The sequence below is a fragment of the Neophocaena asiaeorientalis genome, unplaced genomic scaffold (assembly GCF_003031525.2).
Source record: "Neophocaena asiaeorientalis asiaeorientalis breed wild unplaced genomic scaffold, Neophocaena_asiaeorientalis_V1.1 scaffold479, whole genome shotgun sequence".
In the NCBI taxonomy this organism is placed as follows: domain Eukaryota; kingdom Metazoa; phylum Chordata; class Mammalia; order Artiodactyla; family Phocoenidae; genus Neophocaena; species Neophocaena asiaeorientalis.
In genome coordinates, this window is record NW_020173774.1 from 3,920,960 (window position 1) to 3,939,960 (window position 19,001).

General features: G+C 44.6%; 1 protein-coding gene across 2 annotated transcripts in view; it reads right to left on the bottom strand.

Annotated features, from left to right (window-relative positions):
- Nucleotides 1-874: 874 nt before the first annotated feature.
- Nucleotides 875-19,001, bottom strand: part of JAML (junction adhesion molecule like) — a 29,547-nt gene continuing 11,420 nt past the window's right edge. The window contains exons 5-11 of one of the 2 annotated variants that reach the window (XM_024751704.1): nucleotides 18,143-18,368; nucleotides 14,291-14,403; nucleotides 10,512-10,749; nucleotides 6,739-6,877; nucleotides 4,618-4,678; nucleotides 3,066-3,149; nucleotides 875-1,371 (exon numbers count right to left, since the gene is read on the bottom strand). In XM_024751704.1, the coding sequence (XP_024607472.1) occupies nucleotides 1,279-1,371; nucleotides 3,066-3,149; nucleotides 4,618-4,678; nucleotides 6,739-6,877; nucleotides 10,512-10,749; nucleotides 14,291-14,403; nucleotides 18,143-18,368 (954 nt within the window). In that variant the 3' untranslated portion in view covers nucleotides 875-1,278. The remainder of the gene's footprint in view (nucleotides 1,372-3,065; nucleotides 3,150-4,617; nucleotides 4,679-6,738; nucleotides 6,878-10,511; nucleotides 10,750-14,290; nucleotides 14,404-18,142; nucleotides 18,369-19,001) is intronic. The other variant, XM_024751705.1, reaches the window with a different exon arrangement.

A 19,001-nucleotide genomic window follows, 5' to 3' on the forward strand; every position in this document is an offset into this window, starting at 1 on the left:
AGAGATGTAAATGTAGAGAATAAACGTATGGATACCAAGGCGGGAAACGAGGGTGGGATGGATTGGGAGAGTGGGGTTGACATATATACACTACTATGTGTAAAATAGATAACTAATGAGAACAGAATGTATAGCACGGGGAGCTCTACTCAATGCTCTGTGGTGACATAAATGAGAAGGAAATCCAAGAGGGGATATAGGTATACATGTGGCTTATTCACTTTGCTGTACAGCAGAAACTAACACAACATTGTAAAGCAACTATACTCCAATTTTAAAAAATGCAGCTCACTTAAGATTGGATCAGAAATCAGAGACCCACAAAAGACCTGCTCTTTATCCAGGCCCTGAATGGCTAAGAGGGAAAAGTGGGATGCAGAAAATGAGGAAGGCCCCGTGGGAATAAAGACGAGGAGATCTGAGCTGGGCCCAGACTAGAAATAGGAGTTCAGAACCAAAGGATTTTAAAAACTAACCTCATTAAATCTTACAATAGTAACCCAAAGGTAAGGGAGCCTCACATTTCAGACCAAGAGTTAAATCAGCGGCTGTCCACTTTGGCGACGCATGAGTGTCACTTTTGTAAAAGGCAAGTGCCCCAGCTCCACCCAAGAATTCCAAACCAGAACACCTCTGGTGGAGCCCATCAAAGAGCCACCAGCCACTCTGAAACCCAGCCAGAATCAAGAAGCAGTGCGTTAAATCAAAGAGCTGTATTCATACCCCACTTCCAACCCCATTCACCCCCTCAAAACCCCAGTGTGTAAGTCACAGCAGGTCTTTCCTCCAGTCACTTCAATTGTTTCAGGAGTTCCAGACCATAGAGTCCTCACCAAGACTCCACTTGCCCCTCAGCCAGGGTAGAAACACAGGATGATTTCCACAAACTGCATTTATTTAGGGATAATTGGCCAAAGAAATCATTTGGGTTGGTTTTTATCTCTGTGATTCTTCCCTGTAACCATCCACAAAGAGCACCGTCCAAGCAGAGGGTCTGACCTGATGGGATGCTTGCGGCCTCTGGGGCAGCTCAGTCAGGGTCCCCAGGGCCAGTGTCCTGCTCCAGAGGGACCAAGTCCATGCTCCCCCTAATCAGGGCCTGTTCCTCCAGAGCTGTCCCATCTCTCTGCCAAGCTGCAAGCCCTCCATCTTCAGTCCTTTGCCCAAGCAATGAGGCCGGAGGAGGACTTGGAGGGCAGGGGGTCTGACATGGACTCAGGACACAAGGAAGAGAGAGTCTGTGCCACGGCCAAGGGCAAAGGGAACTCCCCCTTCTTTTCAAAAGGCTTGCTCTGTCCTTGGCATTCCCCCATCTGACTTTTTGTCAGATGGGCTAGTTGGTGCTGACCTCAGAGAAGGCCAAACTGGGTGCTGTGGGGAGAGAGAAACAAAGCACATTTGTAAGAAGCATTTCAATCATAATAGTTAACCATTTATTGAGCTCCTTCCATCTGTCCAGCCCAATTCTAATTTCACATGCACTGTCTCATTTGATCCTTACCACCTGAGAGACAGGTTTTATCGTTCCCATTAAGGATTAGGAAACTGAAGTTCAGAGAAGCTAAGTTGCCTGTCTAAGACTGAACTAGCTTCTGAGTCAGGGTAAAGATTTGGACCCTGGTGTGTCCAACTCCAAAGCCTGCGATCTTACCATTGTGCTCTACAGCCTCAGAAAGGGGACACGGCGTGGTGCCCCCTTCATTTAAGTAAATTTAATCAAGAAGCAAAGGTTCTTTGTTACCCTGCTCTCTTTCAGATAACACCTCCCTACCTGAGGTCTCAAACAAGTGGTACGCAGGCCAGAGTTCACCCACGGGCTTGTTTAATTTGGTACATAGTGTTTTAAAATAACTTGACAACCCCTGAAGGGCTTTGAGTTTGTGGCCCTGGCCTCTCATCACACTCGCTTTATTGGAACCATTTCAAGGGGACAGGGCTGCCATTTTCTGCAAAGTTTAAATCGCAAGCACCTGGCAGTGAACATGGGGAAGCTGGCTTTGAAGCTGGCTTTCCCTCCTCCATCATCTCTGCCCCACAGACTATCTGCAAACAGTACCACCCAGGTGGCTGACACACTCCCCAGCAGCCACTGTGCAGCTAGCTGTATCAGCAGGTCTCTAAGATGAGGCTCTGGCAGTCACTGTAGCACCACATGTCTATAACAGGAGAAGGATGGGGGGAGGGGAATGACTATATTCAACTTCAGAGGGGAGCTTATGTTTCCCTTGGTGGAGCCAGGCCAGGGCTCTGATCTCACACTTCCCTGGCAGAACCTTTCTCTGCTGTAATTATCTGGAAGTCATGTGTCCTTAGCGCTGGTGTGACAGGAACAAACACAAGCCGTCATCCTATAAACAGAGGAGGCCAGCCTTCCTGAACCCAGCAGAACACGGCTCCCTCCATGGCTGGGGTGCCTATCGTTAGTCTACAAATAGCATCATATCTCTCGCCAGCTCAGTCCTTTTGTCCTTACCCCTACTCACTACACAGCAAGTGTCTTTTTTAGGTGCTGGACTTCCCTGGACAGTTGAGCAAAGAGAAAGTAGGAATCAGACTCTGTATTATTCCATGAAATTCAGCATGAAGCCTTGCCGGCAATTAGATTATGTCAAGGTATAATAAGTCACAGAATTTAAAAATCTAAGAGTTGGAAGGCACCTTTTGAAAGGAAGGAAAACCATCCCTTGTGACACGATGCTTGTGCAAGGATCTTACAGCCCCCTCTTTACTATGCTGTGTTAAACCAGTATTGTACCGATGAGGCAGAGATCTTGCCTACCCTCATGAAGGCACTTCCTTTTGCCTCTAAGATCAATCCTCTCCAGCCCTAGAGATACTCATAATACTCGAAATTGGGTACAAGGACAAGTTTGATATTACTTTTCTATCCAGCAGAGCTTCAGCTTCTCACCCTTTCCTACTACCTAGAAAAATCTCTGCCCTCAGCAGAGTGGCCTCCCCAGGGGACCTAGCAATGTGCATCCCCCATGAGTTTGCCATATCCTTCCCAGCTCCTTTTTCTGCCTCCAGATGCCTGGCTTGGGTGGACCCAGAATATTCCTCACCATGGTCATGTAGGTGGCCTCTGACTTCCCACTTGATTCTTCATCAGTCACCTCTTGCATGGTTATTGAGGAGTAGATATGTTTCTAGAGGGGAGAAAATCATGTAAATATTCCTAAAACTCAACAAGTCTTACACGCCAGAGAAAAGGCTATCTACCACTCTTCAAGGGGACAGGGGTTCTCCAGGGCATCAACCACCAAAATCAGTAGGGCAGAGGGTTACTAAGAGCTAGAGAATTATCATAGGTCACGATACTCCAGTCCTCAGACTTCCTGGAAATTAAGAAAATTAGCTCATCAGCAAAGAGCACTATCTTAAGAACCAAATTCTTTGGTTCAAAAGTCAAACATCTAGGACTTCACTGGCGTCCAGTGGTTAAGACTGCACGCTCCTAATGCAGGGGGCACGGGTTCGCTCCCTGGTCAGGGAACTAAGATCCCATGTGCTGCATGCCGTGGCCAAAAAAAAAAAAATCAAACACCTTTGTTTGGATGGGCATTGAGGTAGCAGCAGAAAATTCTTATCTTGCCAAATTATTTGTACTTTGTGATTATTTCCTCCTAATTAGAGTCATGTCAGGACGGCATCCATCAGCAGCTAACTGTCATCATCTCTTCCAGATGGTTTATATGCCAGGAACAGCCCTCACTGAACTCCACATCTGTGAGGACAGAGGTACTTTGTGATTCCCATTCCTGTCACTATTTGGAGAAGTGATATCATCCACTGACAAAGTCTTGGACTTCTGGAGTCCCCCGCATTATGTTGTGAGAAAATCCTACTCTTGGGTCACAAACAGCCCAAAAGATGGAAAGGTAAATATGATAAGAGGAGTTTTTCAAAGGAAAGAAAGAGAGAGAGAGAAAGAAAGAGAGAGGGAGGGAGGGAGGGAGGAAGGAAGGAAGGAAGGAAGGGGGGAAGAAAGGAGGGAGGGAGGGGGAAAAAGGGAAGGAGGAGGGAAGAAAAGAAAGAACAAAAGGGGAAAAAAAGAGTTCAAGGAAACTAATCCATTTCTCAGTCCCTGGTAGCAATTATTTATCACAACTAATATGGTTGAAAAAGTTCTTGATCCTCTCTTTCTAAAGGTCCCCGAATATTTAATCTGAACAATTAACTCCTTCACTTAACTCTGGAATGGATCATAATCATCCTTTATATTGATACCATGCCTCATAGATTACAAAGCACTTGCCTATCATCATGTTATTTGAACCTTACAACGGGGCAAATACGTTTGTCCTTAAACTCATTTTACTGATGAGAAAACTGAGGCTCAGGGAGGTGGCAGAGCTGGGCTTGAACTGGGACTTTCCCAGGGTCCTCCAAGGATGTACTGGGCTGCTGGACTGGCCCTGTCCACCCCACGCCACTCACTCTCCCAGGGACTCATTGCAGTGATGGAGATTTTCTGAGCCGCTGCTCTGTGCCAGGCACTGGATGCGCCGAGACATAACGATGAGTGAGACACAGTTCACACCACCTGAATCCTGGAGCAGCCTCCACCTTGCCCTCACTGAGCACAGCAGCAAAATGGCAGAGTTCTTCTCTTACCTCTGGATTTGCCTTCTTTGTGTTCTCCAGGCTTTTGACCAAGGTCGTGGAAGTTACTGAACTGCAAAGGCATGAAAAGCATGTGGAATTACCCAGCCAGCACCGTATATCCAAGGCTGACAACATGAGACCACACAGAGTTTTATGAAGAGAGAGACCCCAGGTTAGGAACTACTCCCAGACACCTACAGCCCACGCTACCCAGCTCCGCTTGAGATCTGAGAGATGCATGTCTTTCACCGAGAGCAGAAAGGCATCTGGAGATAGTTTAGGCTGAACGACAGCTTCAACCTCTCTATTGTCACACTAACAAGTTTTCTGCCCATAACAATTTTAAGTAAATTAATAGAGAGGGGCCATGGGATTCGATCTTAACATTTCCGAGGACTGGGGAGATGGAGCTGAGCCAGCAGGAAGCAGCAGAAGCTCAGCGAGACACCAGTTCAAAGGCTTCCGGCTTCTTTCTTCCAGGGAGGAGGCCAAGCAGAATTATCCCCTCAAACACCCAGGGCTGGGAGCTCCGGCCCCTTCCCTGCCCTTGGCCTTTGATCGCTCGACCACCTGCCTTCTGCATTTGCCACTAAATAGGCTTCCTTTCTTTCCTATTTTGGCCTAAGGTGGAGCGAGAAAAGAAAAATAACAACAACCAGGGTTAAAGCTAGAAAGGAATGTATATTTTTTGGACTCAGAGTAGAAATATTTTAATCGTATTTTCTGATTATAAAGTTGTATGCTCTGATTGTAAAATAACTCAAATAATACAGAAATGTAGACGGTCTGAAATTGAAGCCCCAGTAAACTCCCTACCCTCCTAGCACCCACCTTTTCTTTTATCTCAAATAGCACTATTAACATTTTAGAATTATCCTTCCAAACCTCTCTCAATGCAAACATAAGTATGCTCACACAAAATATATTTAGTATATATGCTGCTGAAGAGAGAATTACGTAATATGCTTTTTTATTAAAATGAGATCATTCTATATATTGTATAATACTACTCCTCGGACATCTTTCTCCATCATTACATACAGAGCCATGCGGTATTTCATTGAATGGAATACCAATTCATTGAATCATTACCTTTCTGACAGGCACTGAGAATGATTTCAGTTTTTAATTATAATCTTTGCTACAGCAACCACGTTTATGCACAAGTCTCGGCACATCCGTCCGACTATTTCTTTAGAATAAACTAGTAGACAGACATGGAAATGCTGCTCTTCATTTTGAGGGAAACTGAGGCCCAGAGCAGGGAAGTGAGCTGATAGGGAAAGCCAGGTTGTCTAACTCTTGGTTCAGTGCTGTCCACATGCCCAAAGCAAAGACCTTCAAGCTCAAAACCAAGTCAGAGAGCCCCCGGGGAGTCAAGTGCAAACCTAGCAGGCAGCAGCAGTTTCTGGATAATACATGTCCCACGGGGAAAGGAGTCCCAAAAGTCAGCACTCCTCAGTCTTAATGGGGGTTCTTGCCCATTGACACTATTTCAAAAAGAGAGTCAATTTGCCCTAGCAACATAGTTCATCAATAGTTGGATAAACGGAAGGATATGAGCCTGCCAACAGCCAGTGAAACACTAGTGCCCGTGCCCAGAGCATCGGTGTATTTCTGAGGTACTGGTAGAATTTCAAGCCTTTAAAAACACATTTCAACAATAAATAATTTAGGACCTGAGGCCATTCATTCAAAAGTAGCTTCTCATAATTAAAATGTGGTCCTTCAGATAAAGCCACTGACAACCCTCAAAGTCTGAGCTTCTCTACGAAGTATATACATACTGTGGACAATCCAAAAATCGTTTCAGGCATTGAACAGCACCATTACGGTTCTTGCATAAGATTTACACTCTTAATTGTGCTCTACTTGGACCAACATTTGTAAGTCTTTGTAATCTTTGTAAAATGAGGATGGTGTGGGAATGTGCAAGGCCTTTCAGGATAACAGTGAGCAAAGGGGGTGGGGTCGCTATACGATGACGTCTAATGTGGTAACCACAGATGATTCTGGTTTAAAACACCCCCTTCTGTGAAAATGGCACACTTAGAGCCTTATCACTCTCTTCCACTTCAGGCTAGAGGCACCTCCAGCCCCCCAGCCCAAGAGATGGGAGCAGCCCTGTACCTCTTATCCCCATAGGTCCTCTTCACAACCAATATCAGAACCGGAAGCAGCAGGATAGTGGCGCAGATAACTCCCACAATGATCACCAGCTGATTACCGCCCAGGATCTCAGGTCTGAGGGTTATTGAGGTCACCAATGCTTGGGAAAGGAGAGAAGTAATGACAGGGCCTCAGTATTCCAGAAAAGAGCTGGGAGCCTCACCAGTTCTAGGCCAAGTAGCAACAGCTACGTCAGAAGTGGGAGGAGAAGGTCAGACTCCACTCCATGTTGAAACACTAGGACTCCAGCTGTCCCCATTAGATTGAGAACCAAAGTCTGCTGACACACACACACACACCCGCCCCCGCTTACCGTTAAAATGTAGACTAAGGTCGGTGGGAAAAGAGAATATCACCTCACCTACAGTAGAGTTTCCTTTCACATTAATAATTCTATCTTAAAATGTGGTTTACCAAATGACAGAAATAACAGACATGTTAGAGCCTGCTCTACAACACTCAGCCCCATAGTCATGATACAAAGTAAAGCACTTCCACCCTTATGGCACCCTTCACTCATTTCCTCAGTTCACTCTGAACATACACATCAAACACCCCCTGGGTGCCAGATATCACTGGGCACAGAAGATACAAAGACTAATAGTGCACGGTCCCTGCCTTCAAGGAGAGAGACAATGTAAACAGAAAACCACAGACTGCTTATAGATGCTTTGAGAGCTGTCCATATAGAGTACAGAGCAGCATAGAGAAAAGGGTACCCAATTCTATGGGAGCAGAACCTGAGAATTTGTCAGCAAAAGTTTAAGAGTTTAAGCTGAGTCTTAAAGGAAACATCAAAGTTTTTTTGGCAAACAGTATGGGGAAGGATGGTAGGGACTTTATACCCAAGGTCTGGAGCTCTTAGGTGCTTTTTTTGTTTGTTTGTTTTGTTTTGTTTTGTGGTACGCGGGCCTCTCACTGTTGTGGCCTCTCCCATTGCGGAGCAACAGGCTCCGGACGCACAGGCTCGGCGGCCATGGCTCGCCGGCACAGCCGCTCCGCGGCATGTGGAATCTTCCCGGACCGGGGCACGAACCCGTGTCCCCTGCATCGGCAGGCGGACTCTCAACCACTGCGCCACGAGGGAGGCCTTCTTAGGTGCTTTTAGGTGACAGGATGGTGCTTTTAGAAACTAGCAAGAGTTCCATGGGTCTGGTTCAAAGGTTGTGTTTGTCGGTGTGGTGGGGACTGAGGCTGGATAAATAACAGGAGCTAAGTCATGCAGGACCTTGATTATCTCAATGAGGAGTTTGGATTTTTTTCTTTGGCAACGGAGAAGACATTGAGAGATTATAAGCAGTTGAGATTTGTTACTGAGAAAGATGGCACTCAGAGCTGCATGAAGAATGAGGGGTAGTGACTGAGAATGAAAGCAGAGACTTGTTAGAGGCCTACAGTCCAAGACGGGGATGAGACAGCCAGAATAAGGCGGCGGTGACAGATGGGAGAGGAGGCAGATCCAGTCAGTAGTAGACAGCCATAAAAAGGAACGAAACTGAATTATCTGTAATGAGGTGGATGGACCTAGAGTCTGTCATACAGAGTGAAGTAAGTCAGAAAGCAAAAAGCAAATACGGGTTGGTAATGCACATATATGGGATCTAAAAAAAAAGGTATGATGAACCTAGCGGCAGGGCAGAAATAAAGACGCAGACGTAGGGAACAGATCTGAAGACACAGTGGAGGAAGGGGAAGCTGGGATGAAGTGAGAGAGTAGCATCGACATATATACACTACCAAATGCAAAATGCGTCGCTAGTGGGAAGCAGCCGCATAGCACAGGGAGATCAGCTCGGTGCTTTGTGACCACCTAGAGGGGTGGGATAGGGAGGGTGGGAGGGAGGCTCAAGAGGGAGGGGATATGGGGATATACGTATACGTATAGCTGATTCACTTTGCTGTACAGCAGAAACTAACACAACATTGTAAAGCAGTTATACTCCAATAAAGATATATATATTTTTTAAAGTCAGTAGTAGAAATGACAGGACTTGTCAACTTGTTAGACTGGGGGTCATGGGAAAGGGAAGAATCAAGTACAACTCCCAGGCATCCAGTTGGATAACCGTGTAGATGGTGGTGGCATTAACTGAGGTTGAAGAGATGGGCTGGGGAGAGGTGAGAGGGGTAGGTTTGGATATATTGTATTTGAGTATTTGTGGAATATTTGGGTGGAGCTCATATAATACATAGAGATAGATAGATAGATAGGCAGACAGATAAAGTTGTATCTAACAGAGAATATATTGAATGTATATAGAACATGGTATTCAATACTACTGAGGTAGAGAAGGTCAAGGATGTGCCTTTAGAGTACCATTGGTGATCTACGCTAGAGCAGAGGTAGAAGCAGAAGACTGAATGCAGTGTGCTATCAATTAATGGGAGATGAGATAGGAGACACCATGTCCAGCCCTTTAGCAAGCTATCTGGCTGTGTAAAGAAAGAAATACATAACGTATTGTGGGGAAGGTTGCACAACTCGGAATATACTAAAAACCATCAAGGTGTACACTTTAAACGGGTAAATTGTAAGGTATGTGAGTTGTATCTCAATAAAGCTGTTTCAAGAAAAATAAAGATATAGGATGAGAGCTAAAGGAGACAAGGACACAGGTAAGAGGAAGAGTGGAGCGTATGTTTGTGCTGAGTGGTAGAAGCCCTTGGAAAGTACGGGCTTAAAGAGCCATGTTGTGGGATCCTGAGAAAGAAGAAAGAGCACCACCTGAGCACAGGGGCTCAGATAAGCCCTGGGTGGAAGGGAGCTCAGGATGGCAGGGCAGGGATGACGATGGGAGCGGATGTAGGTCCGTTTGTGGGCGGGGAGGGCTCCAAAGTTGAATGAGCTCCCGTTAATGGCTTCTATTTTCTCTGTGAAGTGGAGCTAAGACTTCTGAGAGTGAAGAAAGCCATCTGTCTGCTTCCCTCTCCAGCTGGGATTCTTTGCTATTGGCAAGAAGGCGCCTCCATAGACTTAAGTCTCTGGCCAGAGGTACTGGGGTGCGTTGCACCCTCACCTCTATCCCTGCCCCCAACCAACCACAGCCAAGCCCTGGGTCCCTAGCAAAAGGCAAAGTCCACAGGCCACATCCTGACTGCTAACTGGGTTATGGTTTAACTTGAACTCCTTACTTATCAACCTCTATCAGTCAACACAATTTAGTCTTTACTCTCCTACACACCAATGGCCTTAATACACAGTGTTTCGCCAGAATACAGAATCTTTGATCAGAAAACCCCTCTATTTTTGGTTCTGACCCTTCCTGTTTTCTCTCTGTTCTTTGCTGTCTCTCACCAGCTCGAGATCATCTTCCTTTCCACTACAGAGCAGAGAGCATCTCCCTTGAAGCCAAGTCAAAACAACTCCAATCCATCTCTGAGCTCCTGTACTTTTAACTTAGTATATTACACTAATGAGTGAGGTCTGGCAGAGGGGTGGTGTTCACTCAATATTAGCTTTTTTTCCCTTGACCTGCCAGCAGGGAAGAATTAGGGTGAGGCAAGTAAGGTGCACAGGGCACCAGATTTAAGGAGGCATCACGCTCAAGGTCATGCAAGTACAGGGTACAAGTGCCTGATAAGTGCTGGGCTTCTCAGGTTCGGGCAAGTACAGCACCTGGGAGTGATGCCTCCTTAAATTTTGCACCCTAGAAGCCTCTCCAGCCTCACCCTAGTCCTGGCCCTGCCTACCAGCTATGAGGCCCCTCCTCCCTCTCCAACCAAATGTTAGATACTTCGAGGCTCTTTCAGGATCACGTGCAGCACAGTGGTTTTGCTGACTGTCAGGTTCCCCAGGTGGATACTGCAGGTGTAACTTCCTCCATCAGACTCCTTCACTCTGTGAAGCATAATGGAGCCATCGTTGTGGGAAGTGTCCCCCACCAGGTTTACACGGTTCTGGAAGCGGCCCCAGTTCTGGGGGTATCCCATGGTTGCCTTGAGTTTGGGGTAATAGCACAACACAATCTCCTCCTAGAAGGGAAAGGTAAAACGTATGAGATTGAAGGGCTGGGGTAGAGGGGCGCGGGGAAGGTTGAGAGGGGGAGCTCTCAGGACTCACAGACTCTGTGTGTGGAAACAGTAAAGGTATTATCAGAAGGTATTAAGTAACACAAATCCATGGACACACGTGTCTGCGGGCACATAGTTGTGCAGGATGCCACCAAACCACAAACAACTCTTCCACCTCAAGAGAGGGATGAGGAAAGTGGGAATGAGAGACTTTCAGTTTTTTGCATTTCTCCAGTAAAAAAAGTAAAAGTACACCTTTACTTTTTATGACATATCCAGTTGGATAAACATGTCTAAAACTGAACTCCAAAATTCTCCCCCAAACCAGTTCCTTCTTATCCATCCCATTTTGGTAAATGGCAACGTCTTCTTCCTTAAGCTCTGGTTAAGAATCTTGCAGTCATCCTTAACTCCTCTATTTCTTGAACAACTCACATCTAATCCCACAACAAATCCTCTACCCTCGAAATACATCCCAAATCTAGCCACTTCTCACCTCTTCCACAGTCTGGTCCAAGCCACCATCTCTCACCTGGATTTCTACAAGAGCTTCTCAACTTGTATCCCTCTATACTTCCCACTACAGTCTATTCTCAGCAGATGAACCTTTAGAAATATAAGTTAAATTGTATCACTCCTCTGCTCAAAACCCTCTAATAGCCCTCCATTTCTCCTAAAAGTACAAAGTCCTCCATGAGCTGCCCCACCCCCATCTCCTCTCTGATTTCATCTTCTACTGGCTTTTTCCTCACCTACTTGGGTCACTTCACTCCAACGACACCAGTCTCCTTGCTGCTCCTTGAGTACTGGCCTCAGGGCCTTTGCACTTGCTGCTTCCTTTGCCTGGAACACTCTTCCCCCCTAGACAGATGCACGGTTGCCTCCTTCACTTCCTTGAGACCTCTGCTCAAATGTTACCTTTTTGGTGAGGTCTCCCTGACCACCTACATAAAATAACAACCACAAAACCCTGCTTTCTTGCTCTCCATAGCTCTTACTATTACCTGACATATCATGTATTTATTTCTTCATTGTTTTACTATGTATATCCCTCCATCTTTTTTTTTAACATCTTTATTGGAGTATAATTGCTTTACAGTGGTATGTTAGTTTCTGCTTCATAACAAAGTGAATCAGCTATACACATACATATATCCCCATAACCCCTCCCTCTTGCGTCTCCCTCCCACCCTCCCTATCCCACCCCTCTGGGTGGTCACAAAGCACCGAGCTGATCTCCCTGTGCTACGCGGCTGCTTCCCACTAGCTATCTGTTTTACATTTGGTAGTGTATATATGTCCATGCCACTCTCTCACTTTGTCCCAGCTTCCCCTTCCCCCTCCCCGTGTCCTCAAGTCCATTCTCTATGTCTGCGTCTTTATTCCTGTCCTGCCCCTCGGTTCTGTCCCTCCATCTTGACTGTAAGTCCCCCATCAGGGCAGGAGCTTTGAGTATTCACTGCATAGCAGATGCTTTAAAAACACTTGTTAAATAAATGTGTTGGAATTTTTTATAAAGTTATATAAATATTATTATTTTTTAAAAGCTTTTAAGAAAAGGAAATGGGCATACAAACAGAAACATGAATGAAAAGACCTGGCTTGTCTCTTGTGATTCAAATTCACAACCCAAAACGTCAACTCTCATCCTATTTTCTGCAGTGTCTCAATTGGTGGATGACATATAAATGCATGACGAGTTTCCAGAGGTGAATCTGGAACTACATGTAATTCACCAGACCCCACCATGATGCCATCATTTCTTTTTTTTTTTTTTGAATTTTATTTTATTTATTTTTTATACGGCAGGTTCTTATTAGTTATGTATTTTATACATATTAGTGTATACATGTCAATTCCAATCTCCCAATTCATCCCACCACCACCCCCCACCACTTTCCCCCTTGGTGTCCATACGTTTGTTCTCTACATCTGGAGGCCACCATTTCTGACCCACTCAGCATATAGGAATCAAGTGAGTATAAATGACTTTTTGTAGGGATGACCTGGAATATGTCTTCATTTATAAAAGTTAAATCTTTTCTAAACTTTGTACCTTAACTTTTACTAACAATAAGTTACCCGAGATGTCTCTTACAACACACTTTGACTCATCAGGATATCACTATGCCATAGTTGACATCTACTGGTCTAATGAACTAACTTGCTGTTTACTACTTCAGAGTTCCCATGAAGTACTCCTCAACCTGGCCCCCAGGACCTACTAATCCCAACATTCGAAGCATCCATGAAGATAAAGAAAATTCCCTCCATCACATAAATGGGGCAATGGGGCACAGAAGAAAACTCACAAAAATAACCCAAATAAGAATAAGAGGGCTTTTCCCTGGTGGTGCAGTGGTTAAGAATCCGCCTGCCATTGCAGGGGACACGGGTTCGAGCCCTGGTCCGGGGAGATCCCACATGCCGTGGAGCAACTAAGCCCGTGTGCCACAACTACTGAGCCCATGCGCCACAACTACTGAAGCCCACGCGCCACAACTACTGAAGCCTGTGCGCCTAGAGCCCGTGCTCGGCAACAAGAGAAGCCACCTCGGTGAGAAGCCCGCACACCACAACAAAGAGTAGCCCCCGCTCGCCGCAATTAGAGAAAGCCCACGCGCAGCAACGAAGACCCAGTGCAGCCAAAAATAAATAAATTAAATAAATAAATTTTTTTAAAAAAAGAATGAGAATGCAAAATGGTATAGACGATCTTATTTGCAAAGCAGAAATAGAGACACAGATGTAGAAAACAAACGCATGGATACCAAGGGGGAAGGGGGGATGGGATGAACTGGGAGATTGGGATTGACATATATACACTATTGATACTATGTATAAAATAGATAACTAATGAGAACCTACTGTATAGCACAGGGAACTCTACTCAATGCTCTGTGGTGACCTAAATGGGAAGGAAATCCCAAAAAGAGGGGTTATATGTATACATACAGCTGATTCACTTTGCTGTACAGTAGAAACTAACACAACATTGTAAAGCAACTCTACTCCAATCAAAATTAATTAAAAATAAAAATCAAAAACATTTTTTTAATTTTAAAAAAAGAATATGAATGCAATTGCGCTTATGCCTAGCCCATTGCTTTCCTGGCTAGGCCACCAAAATCATCCCCCTTGCTATCCCATGGGCTCTACGAAAAGGGGAAGAGAGAAGAGGAATTCAACTAAAATGCAGTGGTCAAGTCCTGTACAAATGCTTTACACCAGCTGTCTCCTGTATGCGTCCTGACAACCTGAAAAGCTGAGCAGCAACAGCATCTACTTCTTCATCTTCATCAGAGTCATTTTTCCCAACCGGAAGCTGAAATTGCCCAGCCAAGTGGCTGAGCTGAGAGGCCCAGCTTTGCCAAGGTCCAAAGCCCAAGCCCTCACAACACCACCACATGGCACCTGATGCCTGCATTCTTGATCTCCCCGCTCTGTCCTGACAGCATCGGCCAGGGGCTTCTTATACACAATGAGGGTTTCTCCTCCTTACCTTGGTGTGCTCTCCTGATGAGAACATCCAGTCTACCCTGGTCATGTGTTTCTCTTCTGTGCTGTGGAAAACACATCCCATCTGAGTCGAATCACCCACATGAGCCATGAGCTCTGGGGATAAAATGATAAATCAAGTCAAACTTAAGGTATAATCTATAGAAGCCAAAGAACTTCTAGAAGAGATAATATTTAGCCAAAGGTCCTCAACAGTAAAATCAATGTCACCACCAAACACTGCACACTTTCCTTCCACAGACGATCCTGATTATTCTGTGTGGTCAAAATACTCAGAGGTCTCTCACTCAAATCCACACAATACCCCAAGGATAAGACAATACCCTCTAGCTACCAACATTGGGGTCCCACTGACTTCAGTAAACACTTTCTGGTTCTCTTAATTCCTTTCTCCTTCTCCTTTTCTAGAACCTCTCCCACAAGCCCCAACTCCACTTCAAGCTTGTAATAAAGAAAGTACAGAAAACCTTGAAGCCCCCCACTTTCTGTTCACCAACTTAGATACCCACATCTGCTTAACATAAACAGGAAGTGGAAAGTTATATAACTCTCATTCTTATAAATAATCCACTGGCTCTCCTAGCTGAAAAACTGAATCACGGGTACGGGTAACTCTCTTCAACTTCTTTTATTCTTCTACAAGTTGTCTTAGGACTTGCTTAGGACAATTCTGGCTAGAGTACAGGTCACAGGACTGCTTGCTAATTAGGCCAAGACAACAGACAGTTTTCCTCTTGGCTTTTCTTTCTGTTTTAATCCCTGCCCCCACTTCCCCATCTGCTCCCCCTTCCCCTGCTCCTGGCTTTCCAACAAATAGTCTCTTCCTCCTGCTTATTTGTATAAGCAGCTGACCCCATCATATGTTTACTGCTTTAGTCATTTCAACAAGTCCCTGAAAAAGAAAACAATTGGAACGATGCTTCTGATTTTTCAATAGTGCTCTATACAAATCGACCACAAAGTCAATTAAGAAAAGAAAGGCAGGATGATATTTAAGGGAGACACAAGCCTAGGTCTTAACTGGACAGAGTTCCTTCAAGAGAGCATTAAGCGGAGCTCATAAAGGAACACAGTACATCAGCTAACCTTTTCATCCAAATTGTGTCCCTGGGAGAACGTTAACTTCCCACCCAGGAGGAAAGACGCACAATGGGAGGAAAGCAAAAGAAAATATTATGAACTCAAAACTCTATGGAGGGAATTATTTTGGAAGTAATAAAAATTCGCTGCAAAGAATACCAATAGGGAAGGAAACACCTTCTAAATCTATGAGTATATTAAGAATTGAACCCTATTTTTTAAATGCAATAATAAGAACTGAACATTCTGAGTTCCTTCAACACACCAGGCATGTGCTAGACACCTAGGATACCACCTAGTCTTTACAATATTTTGAGATATGTGCTATTACTCTCCCATTTCATAGAGGAAGAAAGTGAAAGAGCCCAGAGCTTCATGGCCAGTAAAAGGCAGAGCCAGCACTCAAACCCAGGCCTGAGTGAAAACAAAGCCCACACTTTCTCACTCCCTTTACTGTTACCACCTCACATAAGTGGAAGGATGGCTGATTCTAGAGCAAAAATATGGGAAGTTAATATTATTTTTATTTGTAAGAAAATTGTCTATACCACTGAAATTTTGTTTTCCAAATATTAGGAACTTTCTCTAAATTAGGATTTAAAGCACTGTTAGGTGTGATTCCAAAAAATGGGCTTTTAATTATTTCATTAGATTGCCTCCCTTCTAGAATCATAGACCTTTATAAATTGAAAAGAGATTAGAATAGAATAAAAATAATAGAGTAATGAAGTTAGGGATCCAGAGGCCACCTAAAGCTCACATACTATTCTACCTACCATGTGCACGAATCCCAGCAATAAGAATATTTTCTCTCCTTGAACAACATATTTTCCAAAATTTTAAACCAAACTCAAAACACTGTTCAAGCAATTCATCTGATATGAAAACTTTAATTCAATTTTGAATCTTAAAAATGAAGATCATCTGACTGAAATTAAATGCACAAGTTTGAATAAAAATTACTTTTTGTTCTCTTTATACTTTTCATTAACTATTGTACAATATATCTATACAGTATAATTATATAATCTGAGGACACACACATTCAGATACCTTAAAATCCTTTCACAGAATAAAATGGAAGCAAATTCCTAAGAAAGAAAGAAAGAAAGAAAGAGAAAAAAAGAAAATTGTCTACAGTGTTTAAAATAAGAACTATGAATAAAAGAGTTGAAGTAATAGAAACACAGAAAAATTACAAACTGAAGGATAAACTTTGTGGAGGAAATCTAGATGAGTTTTCACATGGAAGGAGATGGCCACCAGGCAAATGGTCAGGAGTTAGAGCTATTCCCACGCCGGCTGGAAAGGAAAAGTAAATACAAGTTGCTCCACGGGCTACTGGGAAATCTGACTACCCCTAAAATTGCTCTAGCCTGCTCCCATGGACTCAGTTCTTAAAACTGCCTCCTTTGGGCTCCTTCCCTCTGTGTCTCTTCTAAGCAGGAATAGGCACCGGTTTTGTAGGACATGCTTGTAGTCCTCAGGCCCAGCATCAGAGAACAAAGTAGAAAGGGGTAACTCAAAGATAATCCTTGGGGGACACAGACAGTTGGTTCATTTCTTCTTCTCGGAGAGCCATAGATTTAAAATCGAAAGAAAAATGCAATTGAAAAAAGTAGGAAAAATTAGGAGAGAGGCCAGAGGCCACCTTCTACAATTCCTTCTACCCTTCCATTTTTTAGAAGTCAGATTCAAGTGAGGGATGCTAATTTAAGAATTTCCTTCATTTGACAAATGTTTACTGAATGTTTACTCTATGCCAGGCATTGTGTCTAGGGCTGGTCATGGGACCAAGAACACATATCCAGGTGAGCAGGGGAGACACAACTGAACAGGTGTGTTGAATATCACCAGAGACGGGGACAGGGTGCTCCAAAGGAGCTCATTGAAAGAATGGACCTAAACTAGCTGGCAGGGAGCAGGGCGTCCAGATTCTAGTTCACTCACTAAACAGCAAGCTCTCCTGAGGCCCAAAGACTGTTCCTTGTATCTCACACTTTTAAAGAATGTATCTAATTCTGTGGTTTTCAAACTTTTTAAAGCAGCAGAATTCTTTCTTCAAACGAAATCTTACCCGGCAGCCCAATGAATACAACAGGAAAAAGGAAAAGGACTTTGGTTGTAGTGGAGGTGGAAGCCTGAGGTCCTGCCCAACTAGATCCTCTATCAATCCCCTGCCCTGTTCTCATGCTTTGTGTGGCCCACCAGGTTCCTTGGACCTTGAGTGTTCTATAGAACCAACAATCTACTGAAGCCATTTATAAATGGGAACATGAGGTCCTAGGAAGTTACAGAGATCTGCTCATTTCTTTTATATCCCCCAGCACACCTAACATAGTTACCTACAAAACATGGACACAGCATCAACGTGGATAACTGATGGGAAGCATCAGGGTATAGTGAAAAAAACACGGACTTTGTTGACAGAGGTACCAGGGTCCAAGTACTGGATATGCCATTTAATAAATATATGTCCTTAGGCAAGTCACTTAATCTCTCTAAGCCTCAGTTAACTCACCTGTAAGATGAAAAGGAGAATACAGTACTTCCTTCACAGCATTTTCATGAGGTTGAAACATGATAAAGTAATAATAAAATAATGATCATCATTATTTTTATTCTATTGAGGACTCACTCCGTGGTAAGTACAGAGCACAATGGCTGTCACTTGCTCAACAAAATCAGTTCGCTTCCCTCACTGCACGCCAAATCTCTTGCCCCTTCGCCTTTCTCTGAGTAAGCATTTATGTACCTTTGGGCTCCTCTGGTAGTACATGCAGGACCACTGCTTTTTTGAACACCAGGCTCTCCATTTTGAAGCGGATTTCACAGGTATAGTTTCCCTGGTCAGCCTCTTCCACATTTTGCAGCAGGAGAGAACCATCATGGTGTAAGATGTCCCCCACCAAGCTCACACGATTCTGGAAACGCCCCACAGGCACACTGATATTGGCATAATAGAAGAGCACGTAATCATCCTGGAGGGCAATACAGCATCAGAGAAAATGTAAAGTCCGTGGCACCAGACCCAGGAGTCTGGATTCGAAAGCCCCTGTTCTGTGGAGGCAGCATAGTCATCATCACCACTGTGATCAAAAAGTACTTGGGGGCTTCCCTGGTGGCGCAGTGGTTGAGGGCCCGCCTGCCGATGCAGGGGACGCGGGTTCGTGCCCCGGTCCGGGAAGATCCCACATGCCGCGGAGCAGCTGGGCCCGTGAGCCATGGCCGCTGAGCCTGCGCGTCCGGAGCCTGTGCTCCGCAACGGGAGAGGCCACAACAGTGAGAGGCCCGCGTACCGCAAAAAAAAAATAGTACTTGGTACCCAATTCATCATCAACAACATCATCATCACCATCACCATCATCGTGTGCCTGGCAATCCACTAACTTGCACGAGGCTCTGTGGCTCATTTTATACAAAGACAACTGGAGAAACAGGGTCAGCACATTTCCATTTCTTACGGTTTAAGGTAAAGTGTAACACCCACTCTGAAGATCACACTGGGGATTCAAACTCACAACTTCTGAAAAGCATCTCCCATCTTCACCCTGTGTTCTGCCATGGCCTCCGCATTTGATGGCATCCAAATGTAATCCCACAGACAGGCTGTT